The sequence below is a fragment of the Sceloporus occidentalis genome, unplaced genomic scaffold (assembly GCF_023333645.1).
Source record: "Sceloporus occidentalis isolate IW3139 unplaced genomic scaffold, rSceOcc1.0.p SCAF_1, whole genome shotgun sequence".
Taxonomy (NCBI): domain Eukaryota; kingdom Metazoa; phylum Chordata; class Lepidosauria; order Squamata; family Phrynosomatidae; genus Sceloporus; species Sceloporus occidentalis.
Window position 1 is genome coordinate 292,691,384 of NW_028316981.1, and position 17,513 is coordinate 292,708,896.

At 38.7% G+C, this 17,513-nt stretch overlaps 2 protein-coding genes and 1 long non-coding RNA gene across 4 annotated transcripts in view; 2 read left to right on the top strand and 1 right to left on the bottom strand.

The window, feature by feature from the left end:
* On the top strand, positions 1-8,644 carry LOC149324072 (selenoprotein P-like). Its single transcript, XM_089496074.1, is given in 5 exon segments — positions 1-107; positions 2,176-2,390; positions 3,118-3,330; positions 5,432-5,549; positions 6,794-8,644. Coding segments are annotated over 4 exon segments (879 nt in total). The 5' UTR covers positions 1-107; positions 2,176-2,187; the 3' UTR covers positions 7,139-8,644.
* The window catches only part of CCDC152 (coiled-coil domain containing 152), a 26,379-nt gene continuing 17,229 nt past the window's right edge, over positions 8,364-17,513 (bottom strand). Inside the window, exons 5-9 of the mRNA XM_089496088.1 lie at positions 17,105-17,169; positions 12,446-12,548; positions 11,887-12,014; positions 10,458-10,538; positions 8,364-8,817 (exon numbers count right to left, since the gene is read on the bottom strand). Coding sequence (XP_089352214.1) covers positions 8,695-8,817; positions 10,458-10,538; positions 11,887-12,014; positions 12,446-12,548; positions 17,105-17,169 — 500 coding nt within the window. The 3' untranslated portion in view covers positions 8,364-8,694. The remainder of the gene's footprint in view (positions 8,818-10,457; positions 10,539-11,886; positions 12,015-12,445; positions 12,549-17,104; positions 17,170-17,513) is intronic.
* LOC149324074 (uncharacterized) overlaps positions 12,619-17,513 on the top strand; it is a 40,967-nt gene continuing 36,072 nt past the window's right edge. The window contains exons 1-3 of one of the 2 annotated variants that reach the window (XR_016277811.1): positions 12,619-13,617; positions 14,923-14,974; positions 15,093-17,051. This is a non-coding gene — a long non-coding RNA (uncharacterized LOC149324074). Of the gene's footprint in view, positions 13,618-14,922; positions 14,975-15,092; positions 17,052-17,513 lie in introns of those variants that run through there. The other variant, XR_016277810.1, reaches the window with a different exon arrangement.

Consider the following 17,513-nt stretch of genomic DNA (forward strand, 5'->3'; position numbering starts at 1 on the left):
CCCACTATAAATAGGAGCCCTCTGCTGTTCCAGTGGTTGTTATCATTTTTCTTTCTTTGCATGGCTTAGGAACTACACAAATCCCAGTTGCGAAGGGTGGGACCCGGGTAAGTCCTCCTGTTGTTTCTACATCTTATATATTTGCACTGATAGATTGTGCACTGAGAGGTTTTGCAAAACTCTTTGCTCTGACTTGGGAGGGACTTTGCAGAGACTTGATGCGGGAAAGAAAGGGGAAGCCTTGTTGTTGCAGCTAGATCTCTTATGTTGTGTTGTTGTGTGCCTTCAAGTCCTTTCTGACTTACGGCAGCCCTAAGGGGAAACCTATCCTGAGCGTTTTCTGGGCAAGTTTCTGCAGGCTGAGGCTGAGAGAGTATGACTTGCTCAAGGTCAGCCAGTGGGGTTTATCTGCTCGAACCCAGATGCCCAATGAGAACGCAACGTAGGACAAGGGAGAACCTTGACTCTCTGAAGGGAGGCTAGAGACCAGGCTTTCATTGTTGTTGTGTACCTTCAAGTCATTTCTGTAGGTATTAAATATGTATTAAATGTTTTTTTTAAAAAATCTGCCTGCCTAAATAGCCTAAAGGCACCAGATTCTGTCTGATCTTAGAAGCTAAGCAGGGCAAGCCCTGGTTAATACTTGGATGGGAGACCACCAATGAATGCCAGGTGCTTCAGAAGAAACTGGCAAAACCACCTCAGAGTCTTCCTTGCCTAAGAAAACCCTATGAAACTCATGATGTTGCCTTAAGTTGACAGGCAGCTTGAAAGCACATATGCATATGTTGATCAGGGGGTTTTCTGGGCAGAAATTGTTCAGAGAGGGGGTTGCCCTTGCCTTCCTCTGAGGCTGAGAGAGTGTGACTTGCCCAAGGTCTCTCAGTGGGTTTCCATGGCCGAGTGAGGATTTGAACCCTGGTCTTCAGAGTCAAACTCTCAAACCACTGCACCAAGCTGGCCATAATACTGGAAACTTTACATGGCAATGCTGTCCTCCTATAGTCTACTCTGAGGTTAGCCCCACTTAAGTTTACTAATAAGGTTTACTCTCTGGTAAGGGGGTATAGGATTTCAGCCTTACTGCTTGAAGCCTTGCAGTACTGTATGTCCCATTAGTAATTTACACTCATGTAACACACGTCTTGTGTGTGTTTGTGTGTATGCGGACGTTTATATTTTACAGAACTCCATTGTGGCGCTTGATGCTGTTGTTTTTGGAACGCAAAAGAATCAATTATGAAGGCTTCTGGCTCTTAGAAGTAAATATGCTTAATATTTACTTCGGAGTAAATATGGTTAATAATAACCAAGCAGGTTGTAGTAGTTTGAGTGCTGGACTGGGAGATCAGGGCTGTAATCTCTAGTGGGCCATGAAAACTCAAAGGGTGACTCTTAGCCTCAGAGAAAGGCAAAGCAAACAAGTCTTCTGAACAAATCTGAACGAAACAAAACTCTCTGAACAAATCTTGCCAAGTAAACCCCATGATGGAATTGCCTTGGGGCTTCTGTAAATCAGAAATGAAGGGACACAACAACAACTATGGCTAGGATCAGGCCCCACCTCTTGCTGTGTATGGACTCACCCCAAGGTTTGAACCTTTGTACGCTCTGGTCTCTTGTGTCTTTCTGTGGACTTTCATCACCAAGAAAGGTGAAAGCCATTCTAGATAGGAAGCAAATAGATTGTTAAATGAAAGAACAGGAAACATTTGATTAACATTGGCTTGAACTGCATCTGGTAACAACGTATTTTATTGTTTGCTGGAAAATTACCATTTACCAAAAAACAGGAGGGAAATGCCCTGGAAAAACACACTGAAAATTTTCCTCAAAGAATTTGTGCTGCTGTTCTAGAAACATTGGGGGTGGATGTTTCCTCTGATAGCTTATATTTTTCTCCCCAGCTTTCTGTCATTCACCTTAGCTTGCCAAGAGATTTGACACACCTTTGAGACTAACTGAAAGAAAGAAGTTGGTAGCGTGAACTTTCGTAGACTTCAGCCTACTTCCTCAGATCTGAAGAAGTAGGCCTGAGTCTACAAAAGCTCATGCTACCAACCATTGTCTTTCCGTTAGTCTCAGAGGTGCTACCAAATCCCTTTGTATACCGATTTTCCAGACTAACGCAGGTGGATCTTTGAATTCTTTCTCCTTGTTTTTGTTGCTTTGCAGTGAAGTCCAGCCATGTGGGTTGGGCTGGGGGTGGCCCTGGCTCTCTGTCTCCTCCCTGGAGGAGGGACGGAGAGCCAGGGTCCAAGCACCCGATGTCAAGAGCCTCCAGAATGGTGGATCGGAGAGCAAAATGTGATGCTGGACTCCAGAGGCACCGTGACAGTGGTAGCCCTTCTCCAAGCCAGCTGATACTTGTGCCTGTTGCAGGCCTCCCGGTAAGAGGACGGTATAGATTTGCATCTGTCATTGGATATAAAAGATTCGTTTGAGTTTTGTTTTTCTTTGAAATGAGAAAGTTGTCCAGGATTGCTTGGGAGAAAAGGATGCTTCAGATTTCTGGAGTCTTTATTTGCCTGTTTTGATTCCCCAAAGAGATTCCTATTATGCTATAAAGTTATTCTTGGCTCTGAAACTTGCAATGCTGGTTTCTCTGCTTGGAATCGATATGACCGTTTGTTACCCACAAAACTACTCTTCCTTCTACAAGAAAATGCATATTTGTTTTTTTTTTACATTTACCCAGAATGGATTTTGGAAAACTTAACTAGCGAGTGTCCAAGATACAGACAGAGTACAATATGTTTCCTTATGCTTGATTCATAAAATGGCAGACTCACATTGCTCACTATGGTTGGTTTCTAGCCTGGGCCATTGGTGTTGTCATTACTTTTTCAGCTCACTTGTGTGAATAAAATAGAAAAGAATAGAATAGGATCTTTATTATGGTCATAGACCAGCACAGTTCACTTGTATGGTTCAATTGTAAAAACAGAAATCAAGGTAGATAATAACTTTTATTAAGACTACTTGATTGTGAGAAGAATGGTGCATAAGCTGCTTATGTGCCACATTTGTAACACTTTGGTGTTTATAATAAAAGTTATTACTCATCTCAGAAAGGAAAAAATGATCTGCATAAAACATATATATTTTTCTCTCTAGCCTGGAAGATCTGCAACTGAAGCTAGAAAGTAATGGGCTGGTCAACATCTCCTTTGTTGTGATCAATCACCAAGGACACCATTCGCAGCTGAAGTATCGCCATCTAAGAGAACGGGTTTCAGAGAACATTCCTGTATACCAACAGGATACAAAACAGCCTGATGTCTGGACAATTCTAAATGGAAAGAAGGATGATTTCCTGATTTATGACAGGTATGTTTATAAAGGGGAAGTTAGGAAAGCTAATCTGAAAAGGGATTACTAGGTTTATATTTTTTTTTTTACACATAACCTGTTATGAAGCATCTCACTTTTTCAAGCTCTGTATTGTTGATTTTCAACCAGATGGCATCCTGTAGTTACTTTGAATGGTCAATATCATAAATTAGGGCCTTAGTATCATGCTGAGACTTAAGCTAATTCAAGGGAAGGACATAGTTCTGGGTCTACTGGTAGCTCTCTGGATTCTTGAGTCCGAATGATTTAACAACAGCGCTAACAAATTCAGCATGAAGCTGAATTACACTTTCAACAAGGAAAGTCTGAGGTAACCAGAGGAGGATTTTTATGTGGAAGGACTATGAAGTTCTGGTATGCAAAACAAATTTGTGGGCTTTCAATTCTTTAATACTCACAATTCTTTAATAATCACCATGGTACTGCTTTTCTGTGATGGTGGGACTGAGTATTCCTAGGAGGCAAGAAACAATGCTGATAGCAGCATTGCTGTGGGTAGGGTCTCCAATGTCAGACAGGTTTTTACTGAGGAGCCAGACTAAATGTGCCATACAGCTACTGGGCTGCAGCAAGAGAACCCTGTGATGGGTTCTCCTTAGGATTGTCATAAGTTGGAAACTGTGTGAAGGTTGACACGAACATAATGAACAATTAATTTTTTTTATATAGGAGTGTATCCCACAGTTTATCCCGTGCAGAAATGAGATTTAAATCAGGAAAATCCTGCATCCAGCTAATTCCCATGAATTAGATTAATTCTCAACATGATACAAAGACCTTTGTTAGATGACGTCGGGGGGCATCCCTCAAAGTGGACAAATCCCACAAAAGTGGGATCGTTTTCAGACATTAACCCACAGTGCCCCCGATGGCGTCTGAAAACGATCCCGTTTTTGCAGGATTTTTCCAGGATTTAAATCCCGTTTCTGCATGGGAATTTGGGCTCCCATGTGATAGACTCCATAATTTCAGTTAATTTTAAATAGTTACATATATGTACCTAAATTTTGTGTAGATTTACATTTAATTTTTTAAAAGGCCTTGCCCCCAAAACTACATACACTAAAATTGCCATTCTTGAGTATTTTCCCAGCGTGAAAACTGGCCTCTGGCCTTGTGGCAGAGTTAAGCCCTTTGTTTGGATATTCCTTCAAACAAAATGTCATGTGAACAGGTGAAACTGGTTGTCAGCAAGAACAGTTCAAACTCACCTTTCTCCCTACTGATTTTCATTGAATTATTGTTTGTAGGATCCATGTGATCCCCTACCTTCAGTCTAGCTGGTACAGACCAGATGTGGGTCTTTTGCCAGCTAAATGTGAGCTAGGGACATAAGGCAAGGTGTAGTGGGTCAGATCAAATGTCTGTCTACTCTGGCATTTTGTTCCCAAAATAAGCCAATGAGGTGCCCAAATGAAGTTTCCAATATTCTGTACTAGCTGATAGGGAGGGACATTCTGCTTCTGACAGTGAGGGCAATGTACAGCCTTGATTAGTTGCCCTCAGTTTTATCCTCTATGACTCTGACTTTGCAGTTTTCAAGAGTTTTTAGTTATCAAGACTAAGTTATCTCATCAACTCATGAGAAGAAAGCTAGTGCCTGGATTTCAAAGTACCAGAAAGAGGAAGCTGTTTGATTTTCTGTTGTAATAGCAAGTATAAAACCTTCTATTCTGTAAACTTGCTGTATTGGATTTTCAAAGTAGTAAAGTTCTTGCAAAGCCCAAATGCACTAAAAAGCACTAGATTCTGTTTAATCTTGCTAACTAAGCAGGGTCAGACCTGGTAAGAGCTTGGATGGGAGATCAACAGTGAATACCAGGAGCTGTAGGCTACTATGTATTTCAGAGGAAGGAACTGGCAAAACAACCTCTGAGTATTCCTTGCCTAAGAAAACACAATAAAATTTATGGGGTTGCCTTAGGTTGACAGGTGATTTGAAGGTGCACACATAAACACACAGTTCTTGTGGTAAATCTTAGGGATCAGAACAAAACACAGGACATTTACTTTTTGCAGTAAATTTCATGAGTGTATATTACATTTTTTGTTAAAACTCATCTCACTTTTTTACTAGGTGTGGCCGTCTTGTGTATCACCTTGGTTTGCCTTATACTTACCTGAGTTTTCCATATGTGGAAGAAGCCATTCAGATTACATACTGTGAATCCAAATGTGGAAACTGTTCTTACTTGGTATGTACTTTATTCTTCTCTGTTGTGTGTACCTTGTGTAAAATTAAATACACTATTAATCCTAGCTTTAGGGGACCAGTTGCCATCAGTGGGAATTAAGTAGTGGCTGACAAGTCTTACATATTTCAGTGGATCTATTCAAGGTTGGATAGCATATATTTATTTTACTACTGATCTTTTTTTATATATACCAGTGCAGGAAAAACATGTGTTTAACTCATGCCCATCAAAATCAGTGGATATCAAAACATGCTAAATTCTGGCTTCTTTAAATTTTGTAGCTGTTGAAATTACGTGCTGCCAATTTCTTGGGATGTTATAGGTCATATTTCTTTGCATAGCTGCAGTCTTAAAATTCAGATATCAGAAATAATTCTGATCAATGCCATTCATAGACAGGCTTTGGAGCATTGCCACAGATTGTAATACTCATTATGCTGCAGTTTTAAAGGTATTCAGGCTGGAAAACCACTAATTGCAAAAGGGTCTATCTCCTTAGTGTTAACTAAGATATACCGAGTGACTCTTGGTAATTGTCAACTGTCATTGACTGCCTGGCAAAGCGCATGTGTCCCTGCCAACCAGATTTGATGCAACATCTCACATGTTGCATTATGCAAGCTTCTCCTCTGGTTACCATGGCCTTAACTTGAAATGAAATCTTGAAAATATAGCTCCTCTCAGACTGATGGTGGATTCAGTGCTGTTCTGTCAAAAGCTCCATATTTAAGGAAGCTTGGGCCAGGCCTACCATAAGAGGGAGAATTGTTGAAATCTCATATGCATTACTTTGAGTTCCTTTGAAGGACAATAGGATATTTAAGTGAATAAATCAAGCATTTGGTTCCATAGGCCTCCATCATGCAAATGGAAATCCTTTAATTTTTAATGGTTCTTGCATGGAGCCTAAGGAACTATAACTGAGCTAGATATCTTCTGAAGTCAGAATTCCATGTTGATCTCAGCATAGTCCTGTTTCAGACATTTCTGAAGAGAAGCAGGGATAAGAAAGAAGAAAGTTCTCATATGCTTTGATAACTTTCAGGAAGACTGTGTAGATCTGCATGTTTATAATTTAAGTAGCAACATGTTTCAGAAAAAAATTACACCGTGTTAATTTGTTTAATCTCATTAAATTTAAGGGTTTTTTTTTAAAGATGGTGTAAAATCACTTAACATTTTGTTACTGTACTTATACACCTGGCTACTACAACTGGTTGCATTTGTGAACTTTTTTTTTACAGACAGCAGAGGATGAAGAAATATGCAAGAACATATCAAAGAAATCAGAAGAAAAGATAACTGGGGCAACATCTCCCCCATCACCTGATCACCACCACCCCCCTCATGGGCACCATGGCCATAGACATCGGTCCCCACCAAACAATTGGCGGCATAACCACAGGGGTGGGGGGCATGACAGAGAGGGCCAGGCAGGTAGCCAGGTTGTAGCTTCTCCCCAGGAGGGAGTTGCAGACACTCCCCCACAAGGGAAGAGGCTTTGACGAAAGGGAAATGCCATCTGCAACCGACAGCTGAGCTGAAACTGGCGGCAGCTGTCAGGGTCTACATCAGGTAGTTGATGCTGACACTGTCGACACTTGGTGTTTGAAGATCTGCGTAGTGTCGCCGCCTGACACTGTCGTGGAGAGCTGCCCTCTTCCTGCAGGTGACACGGGCAGCTGTTGGCAGAAAATGTCACTGAGTCTTGTCAGTGACGGCTGCCAACAGCTGCTTGACAGTCACAAGCAGCGAGTGAGGCCGAGCCCTCTGATGCCTGACAGTGAGCAGGGAGAACGGGGAACTGAGCCTGAAAAACAGTCTAAACATCTTAAATTTAGAATTGGTTCCATGATAATGCAGGAATTGATACCATCAGGTTTTCCATACAGCAAAAGGGAATTAAAGTTACAATGTGTGACTACTGTTATATACCATTAAGCAGATTAAGCAACCTATACGGTTCACTCCCAGTTAAGTCAGAATACTGAATTTCAGTTTTGTTCAGCTATATTGAAGTGTTGTTGCTTAACTGACTTTATCTTAAAAACAACAACAACAACAACAACAACAACAGACCTCCCTTGTAATAGTATGGAATTGTTTTTCAGTGCCAGTTCTAAGTGTGTGCAGTGTTTTGTTAATTTGTCTTTCTGGGTTCCTCTTCTACCATTCTGTTTGCATTCATGAAGACAGAAGCAGAAACTATGACCTAGGGGCTTTTGTTTGATATACAGCAACCAAGAACAGAAGTGGATAAGACAAGACATGTTAACTAGTTTTAAACCTTTTTTAAAAAGATCAAGAGAGTATATAAAAAATGTGTGCTTCCCCCACAAAGTTTAGAGCTGCTTAATGATCAAACGTGATAGAATTTGAGGCACATTAAAAGCTTGAGTATGAGCAATATTTCAAATAATGCATTTTCATCCACTGTGGGATCGATCTGAATTTCTAACTTCAAAGTAACAGATTTTATACATGCACCTTTAAAGAAATTCATGTAGATAAGACTTTTAATAGTAACTTCATGTGTCTCTGAAATAGCTTTCTTGGACAGTCCTACTGAAGCTAAGGACCACAGCCATGGGGAATAGGGGTTGAAGGTGTGCATGGGACATAGTGGAGTAAGTAGAAGGAAATTCCATTGAAGGATCAGGGCTAAAAACATCTCTGCTGATCAGAATTAAGTAAGATTTAAGCTATCCAAGTTCCTGTTGATCTGTGACTTGTCATTATAGATCTGTGATAACTTTTATAACTGAATAATGAAACTGGTATAATGTCTCTTTTTATATAACCAAATAGTATGTCTTATTGTTACATTTTCTCTTTTTAAAAATTAATTCTTTATTTGTATGTCACGTTTGGAGGGTTTAGAGATGAAAGAAGATGTTTAACAGAAGCTACTTAAATGTGTTTGCCATAGTTCTTGATGGTTTATTAGGGAAAGCAACTCTCCTACAAAACCTGAATTCCTTTATGGTGAACACATAGAAGTATGAAAGTAGTTTAGAACACAACTGAAAGGTTTTACGTGTGGACAACCAATAAGAGAGTTTTTAATAAACAATAAAAAGGTTCTGTTGATCCAGTATAGTTCTGTATTTTACTTTTCTTAGCCTGTAGCGTTGTTATGTAATTCTCAAAACTGGTGCTGTTTGAAGTGGGAATCTTGTCTCTTACCAAGCCTCTGTTCTAAGTTCTTAATGGTATGGCGGAGAAATTCAATTTCCTTGTTCTTCTCTTCTTCAAGATGCTGAAGTTTCTACGGAAATTTAACAAACATTTCGTTGCTCATTAAAATTCAGATATGGAATACACCATATGTACATAGATGTACTGTTTTTCTGTTGAAAAACATAGGCCCATTCAAAACAGACACATGACAACAAATCTCTGAGTCACTTTGGTAATTGAGAAAGGTACAGAGCAAATATTGTATTTAGTCCTATGGTTTGTGCCCACAAAACTAATATAAAGCTGTTAGAATGTGTATAACTAGTTCAAATGAGGAAAAGACCAAAGATAAGCCCTTCTTCATCACCTGCAGCAAACACTATAGTTTTTTTCCTTGCACTGGCTGGAATTGGCCTAAGGATTTCTCTGCAGGTGTGGCACTCTATCTCTCCTACTTTAGAGAGAATTCTTATATTTAAGTCCCATCTTTGTATAATGTTTGTATAATTTTAAATCAGAGCTTCTGAATCAAAGAAGCTCATATTGAAGTTCCTGTTTTGTTTTCAAAACTTGCATTTCATTTCTTGTGTAGTTTTAAACCACTTAAAACACTCCTTATTTAATGTGAATGTTTTAACTTGGAGTTATTTTTGCATGGTGACTAGGAAAACCTGCAAAATTAGGTCAACTAAAAGTTCATCAATCCATTCCTTTATTTATATCCCACCTTTCCCCCAGGCTGGGACTGAAGGTGGCTTACAAAAAGACAGAATAAAACATATTTTTAAAAACATGCAAGTCAGAAATACAGTAAATAAAATTTTGGAGGCAACCTTGTAAGATTTTGCAGTGATGTTGAAATTAATGGGGCCTAAGTAACCTAAAGACACCTGTTTCTGTCTGATTTTGAACAGCCCTGATTAGTACTTGGATGGGAAACCACCAACAAATATCATGTGCTGTAGGCTATATTTCAGACAAGCAACTGGCAAAACTGCCTATGAAAACCCTATGAAATTTATGGGGTCACCATTAGTCAACATGCACAGACATACATATGCTCTGAAATTAATAGATAAGAGTTACAGACAAGACTACTTTGTTCTGACATACATGTACAATGTTTACAATTCATTTAATAGGATGGGAGAGCACACACAAATTAAGGCCCGTTACAGACTGCCCAAAAGGGGCGGTCTTGGGCCGCTGCCGGTTGCAGCGCGGAGGAGTTGCAGCAGCCAAACCGCGCGACTCCTCCGTGCTGCAAAAAAGGAGTGCGAAAATCGCGCTCCTTCCAGCAACCCGGAAGAGACGCCGCAAGTACCAACGCGCGCACTCGCGACGTCTCTTCCGGGGCGCGACGTCAGGACGCTGCGCATCCGCGACGTCAAAATGGCGGCGCCCATCTGTATAGGGTGCCACCATTTTGATGCACTCGTTACACGCGAGGGGCAAGGCGCATCAGGAAGTGCCACCCCTCGCGCGTAACCATGGCGCGACAACGGCGCCTCTTGGGCCCGTCTGTAACGCACCAAAGTTTCTTGAGATTAATGGAGATGTCACTGGGAGCGGAATGGCTTCAGGATGGCCTCTCACAGAGAAGCCAAAATATTAGCATAATTAGTTGCATATCCAGAGGCCTTAATACACATTTTATGGAAGCATATTGTCCTTTAAAATATACATTAAAATATTTATACATAACATTTGGAACAAAGGGAAACATACCCTTCTGTAGATGGTTTGAGGAAATCCTGTCGGATTTGGATATGGTTTGGGTATTTGAAGCTTTGCTAATTTAGCATTGAACTGAAATAAAGTAATCAAAAAAATTAACATGTTGATAAATTCACGGGGGAGGGAACTCTACAAGTAGCATTATCTAGATAATAAGTTAGTCACTATAGTTAAGAGTATGCTACTCTAACACACATTCAGTTATGTCTGATTTTGGAAGCTAAGGAAATATAGGGGTGAAACAGATGGGCAAAATAAAGTGGCTTCAACTGCTTTGAAAGTGAGGCATTTATAGGAAGCATGCCTCCAAAGCAGGTGGAAACCAAAACAAAGCTGCACTCCAGAGCTAAAAACTGGAGTAAAAAGACCCTGGGATATTATGGCTTAGCCTGGAAAATGCACATCTCCTGCATATAAACAGCCCACTGTAAGTGTGGAGCTTTGGCAATGCAAAAAAGTGAATGTGGGATACCTCCAATGGATGTAATTACATCATACACAGATGAAGAGGACATGAATGGGGGAATTTCATGTAAATGTATTATTTGGTGCACAGATGCACCTATGCCCTGTACCACCGGGATATCACACATGTGATTGTATGGCTGATCAAAGGTGCAGCCATCCAATGGGATGGCATCTGGGCAGGACATGAAAGATACTGTAGGCAGTGTGTTTATGCAATGGTGTACATGCATAGGCGGTAGGCAATAAAAAAAACAACAACCTTGTGATGCCGCTTGATACTATGCTGTGAAGACTGCCCATCGGTATTCAGCTTGTCTTGGGAGCAGGCCATGCAGACAGCAGGGTTTCAATCCACTTTCAGAAAAAGCAGGTTTGAGCCACTTTTTCCTGCCTATCTGCTCTAGCCCTAAGGCTACTTAGTATTTGGTGACAAACTGCCAAAGAATATCAGGGATCTTCATGATGATCTAGGAAAGAATCCTGGAGAGCTGTTGCCTGTCAGAGTTACTGACTAGCAACAGAATTAATGACTGGCAGTGATACTGGACAGATGGACTAATAATCTGACTCAGCCTCAGGCAGCTTCCTTTGTTCATACTGAACTAGACCTGGGTACAATATCCACATAGGCATGAAGGTCACTGGATGTGTTGGCCCAGTTACCATTTCCCGCTCTAACCTATCTCACGGGGTGGTTCTGGAGGAGGAATTACTGTATGCATGCCTCCTTGAGTATGCTGGAAGCAAAACCAGTACGATGTAAGCAACATCAGATTTAAAAGCTGCAATTGTAAACATGACATGCAATGAACACAGTGGGAGATGTGTTCAGGAATAAAATAAACCTCTGTATGAATAGACTATTTCAGTGATATGAGGGACACACACACACATAAAAATTCCAAAAGTTGTTGTAAAAGTTTTGTTCTGATTAATCAGTTCTAGGGCATACCTCTATTTGCAATTTAATTATCTCATTCTGTTTTTCTTTTTCTTGAGCTCTCAGTTGAGTATTTAGCTCTAAAATCTCTAGATCTTTCTTCTGTATTAGTTGCTTATGTTCTTCCTCCATTGCTTCAACTAATAAATAAAATAAAATAAACAACAATTCATTGCTTTAGTCAAGTGGATTTTAAAGTGATGAAAAGCTGTGCATCTGATGTGCATAAACAAACAATTCTGGGATCAACTCTGCTATGAGAGAATTGATTACAGTATTTGGTCCTGTTATACATGAAAAGGCTCCTTCCCAAGTATTCTATCAAGTTTATAACTGGGAGATGGAGTCATATTGCTGCTAGTATGAAATGATCTGAGGTGACCAACATGCTATAAATCAAAACAAGTAACCAACAGTTTCATTCAGATAATAGATATGGGCCTTTTAGCCTGGAGAGTGCATTTGAAATAGTTTTGAAATGTGTAAGTCTAGGACTAACTAATGTTAGCTACTTTAAAAAAATTTGAGCACATTCAGATTGGGAAGACAGTGTAACATATACTATGCTTACATTTTTTGTTCATGTCACAGTGTAGCTTCCTTTGTTCAAATTTATACGCTTCTGTCTTGCTTTCAGTATCTCTTAGGAGTCTCTCAACCATATTTTTATGTTCCTGTAAATATATTCAAACAATCTTTTAAAAGAAAACATAAAACAATTTACCCATAGGATCAGACACTGAATTAGTACAAAATCCTAAAATCACCTTTTTGCATTGTTTGAACATTAAAATAATAACTAGCAGCCATTCAAAAATTGATTTGGGAAGTCATTAATTCACTGGAAAGCTAGAGAACACAGCCTCTTTTTTTTCATCTGTTGAAGAGGAATAATTAATCTCACAAACCAGTTTACAAGGAAACCTTAGGCAGGTGTACTCAGAGGTAAGTCCTATTTTGTTCACTTGATCTTACTTTTGCCTGTTCCTCCTCTTCCCTGCCCTCAAAAATGGCTTTGGGTGCCATCTCTGGCATGTGTGCCATAGTTTTGCCACCACAGATTTAAGATAGAATATATAAAAATATATTCTACAGCTGATTTCTGGTTTTCGATAATAAAAAGAATTTATAATAATAAACAATATATTTTAAAGAAAAAGAGAGAGAGAGAATGGATTGTAAGATTGAAATCCTTGGTGCCTGCAAGTTTAAATGAAGATCTAGACCTGCAATCATTAATTTGAATGTAATAGAGAAAGTATATGTGTGTGTGTGTGTGTGGATATGATTATAATATGATGGCATGTATAGAATGAGCAATTGTCTGGAGAGATTGCATCATATATCCTTATGTTCCGTCAAGACATATCATTGGTTATGCCTTCCCACAGTAATCTGAAATATGTATATGAGGAGCCCTGGTGGCACAGTGGTTAAATGCCTGCACTGCAGCCACTCACTCAAAACCATAAGGTTGCGAGTTCAAGACCAAGAAAAGGGCTCAAGCTTGACTTAGGCTTGCATCCTTTCGAGATCGCTAAAATGAGTACCCAGATTGTTGGGGGGAAATTAACTTACAGTTGTAAACCTCTTAGACACTGCTTAGGTGGTATGAAGCGGTATATAAATGAAGCTTGTTTTGTTTTGTTTTTATATACAGAAATGCTGCAATGTCTGTTCCCTTTATCTCTATGGTCCTGTATTTTGGAGAGTGTTCAGAACTCCAGTGAATTCTTTTGAGGGGTATGTATAACTTTGTTTAGAACTATATGAATATTTTTGTATCACAGTTTGATGAGTGTTGTCTTATATTTTTATATATTATATCTGAAGTGTATTTATATTTCTTTTCAGCCCCTGAGAAAGGCTTAGGGTGGCCAAAATGCATTGGGCTTTTTAAATACCAATAAACAGTTGACCATCTTTGAGCACCTATAGTTTATCTCCTCTTTGTTTGCTGCGTGGCTTCGTGCTTTCACTTCCTTATCATCACTGGGACCCAACCCCATAACATCATCAGAAGTTGTCCCTCAGTCTTAGGTTCCAGTCCAGAAATTTCAGGACCTGGGGTGCTCCAGACCCAGCAACCCTAAAATGCTTTGACATCCCCACAACTGCTGAATGAGAAGCATACTCTGGCTTCTGCCACCAGCCAGAAAAATAAACTACCAATATGCTGGTTTACTTACAATGGTAATACCTGCCAGAGGATTGTGGGACTTGTAGTAAAAACGTGACTTTCTTAGCTGAGCCTAGCAAAGTAAGACCACCGTAACAGGTCAGCCTAGCCCCAGCTGGATAGAAATGCTGATTTATAACTCATCACTTTGTTTTGCACTGTCCAGTTTAGCTTCTTTCTTTGTCTTTTCACTCTACTTTCCTAGCCTTGTCTGTCTTGGTTATTGTTTTTTTTTCAGTTTGAAGGACTGGTCTGTCTTGCTTCCACAGAACTATTTGTTTAAATTATTGGTTTGGTCAGTCTGTTTATCTTAAATTTAGACAAAAAAAAATGCTGAACTTTTCATTTTATGTTTTGGTGAATTTATGCAGAGATTCATTTACCATGTGCACTGTACACAACATGATCATTTCGTTTATTAACACTTTTGTAGTAATAGTGAAAATGTGGTTGCATTGTCCTCAGATGACATGTTAGAAGCAATATCCCAGCTGCTATATCATGTCACAAGCTCTGCTATATAGTGATTCAATGCATATTTTTCTAGGTATGTAACAGGAAAGGTCTATGCATGTCTACTCAAAAGTAATACGAACTAGGAAGTGGACTGCAGTCTCAGCCCAGTTGAGATTGGGAATAACAGTGTATTTTGGACAAACCTGTTTGCCGTTTACAACTACTGTATTACTCCCTCAAAATGATACTGTAGAGAAAAGTGTTTTAAGAAAGAGCTAGAACATACTGTTTTATATAGGCTGACTGGCTATTTTAAAGACTTGGTTAAATCTTTTTCAATTCCCTTACTAGGGATCCAGTCTGGGCTTGCATACAAAGCATGGTCTTTACTATTGAACTGTGGTCTTTTCCAGGTTATGTGTACTGTTTGAGAGAGTTTCTTGTGACGACTGCCCATTACACCTGGTGAGTAGACTTTTTATCATTGCTTCATTTGTAGAAGTTTAGTGCAGGCAGGTGTTGGGTGCAGACAGTGTTCAGTGCTATACTTTGTCACCTTTTCCTCATTCTTTTTTCTTACCAGAAAATAATCCACTAAAGAAGAAGACAGAAAATATACTTGAAATATACTTCCATGCAAATTGTCTTGAATGGGTCTCAGAATGGATTAGGTTGGAAAATGAAAACTTGCTAAATTTAGAAGGATTTAACATCAGATATGGGTGGCATGCATACCTATGGTATGGGAAATTTGCTCAAAATAAAGAATTCAATGATCATATAATTAGAAGAACGCTGTTGAGAATTTGGGCAAAGTATCAAGAAAAAGTATATAGACAAATTCCGATACGGACGTCACCTCATGAGGCCTTTATGAAAAGAAGCAAATTAATAGATAGAGGATGGTTGAAATACAGTGATCTAGTGACAAGTGAGAAAGGGCTGGTGTCGATGAAAAGCAAGGAACAATTGGAACGGGAGGGAGTAGATTTGGGATGGTTCACCCATAGACAATTGTTAGAAAGATTTAGAGAAGATAAGAAACAAAGAGGAATAACGAAGGAGAAAACGGAACTAGATATGGTATTATTGAAGGATAACAAGGGGATGATTGCAAAATTATATAAACTCTGTTTAAAGATAGAAGTGGAAGAGGAAACTATTAAATCTAGCATGATAGAATGGGCAAAGAACATTGGTAGAAGTATAAAACTTGAAAATTGGGAAAGAGCATGGGGAAAGGACCTTGATTTTACAGCGTGTGTGGATATAAAAGAAAACTATATAAAGATGTTGCATAGGTGGTATCTTCCCCTGGTGAGATTGGCAAAAATGTACAAAACTGGTGAGGGATATTGTTGGAGATGTAGAAAACAACACGGATCTTTCTTTCATATGTGGTGGATGTGTCCTATTATTCAAAAATTTTGGAAAGAAGTGCATAAGTGCATAATGAGAATTATATAACTTAAATGTTAAACTGATACCAGAAACCTACTTGCTAAATATTATAGAGGATAAAGAGATAAGACAATTCCTGAAACCAGTATTATCACCACAGCAAGAATTACAATTGCCAAAAATTGGAAAAAATATGGTAATATCGAAGTGGATGAATGGCTGATTAAGGCTGTGGCAGTGATAGAGATGGATATGATTACTATGCGGCTAAGAGAGGAAGATATGTATGATAAGAATATTGAGAGAATATGGAAACCATTGATATGATTTTGCGAAAAAAGATGAGCAATTACTTAAACAGGAATGCTATGGGAAATAAAATGCATAGCAGATATAGAAGCAACAAAGAAATCTGAGGAAACTAAGGGAAATGCATTAACTAATTCTGGTAATTTTTTTTTTTTTTTTTGGTAAATAGAAAATAAGATATGGAGATGTCACCCTTTGCGAGATGTTTTTGAGAAATGTGTAAAGGGAGGATAGGATAATTCCCTAGAAATGGAGATATTAAAGGACAGTAAGATTTAATATGGAAGAAATAAGTTACAGTCTTGTACAATGAAACTTTAATAGATATCTAAAATATGTAGAGAGATGAGGATGGTAATATCTAACACGGATCGAGGAATAGATTTTGTACCGGAAGTTTTTCCTTTTCTTTGTTTTTTTTCCTTTTTTGAAATTTTTTTTTTTTTTTGGTAAATAGAAAATAAGATATGGAGATATGGGGGTATAAAAATATTATGTAAGATTATGTATGATCATCATTTTGTGTTGATATATATATATATTGTAAAGATTATTTTAATAATAATAATAATAAAAAGAAGAAGACAGAATAATGGCACAATGCTTTCCCACTGGTAGCACTATACATCACCTGGAAGCACCCAGATAGACAGGAACAAGTGTTTGTCACATATCTGCCAAATGGTAATCCACAAACAAAATATGACAGAGAATTTTAAACTACACTGTCTTGCTTTATTCATTAACAATAATTTTAGACAATTAAAGATGATGCTTACAAAATGATCTAAATGAGAAAAATGATCAAGACACTAAGAAGGTAACATGTATGGTCTCCTATTACACAAAGCTTGAGGTTTTCAAAATAAAGTTGAATTCTCCCACCTGTTCTTGAGCCTTCAGCTTCTCTTCCAAAATATGGGCTGTGCTCTTTATCCTCTCATTTTCATCTGTACAAGGGGATTATTAGATAACTTTATTTCCTGTTCCATTATATCATCATCATCATCATCATCATCATCATCATCACCACCACCACCACCACCACCACCACCACCACCACCATGATTCTAGTACCACCTCCAAATGGATTAACAAAACATCTGAATGAAATCACCATAGATAGGATCACAAATGTACCAAATGGTTAAAAACAAAATCAAATCGTTAAGGAGAGGTGAGAAGCAAAATAAGAGATGACATAAACAGGGTCCGAATCCTTAATGCAACCGTACAGAATCTTGTGCATAGGGATAAAGAGAACTATTATATTCATTAGTGCAAAGAAACAAAA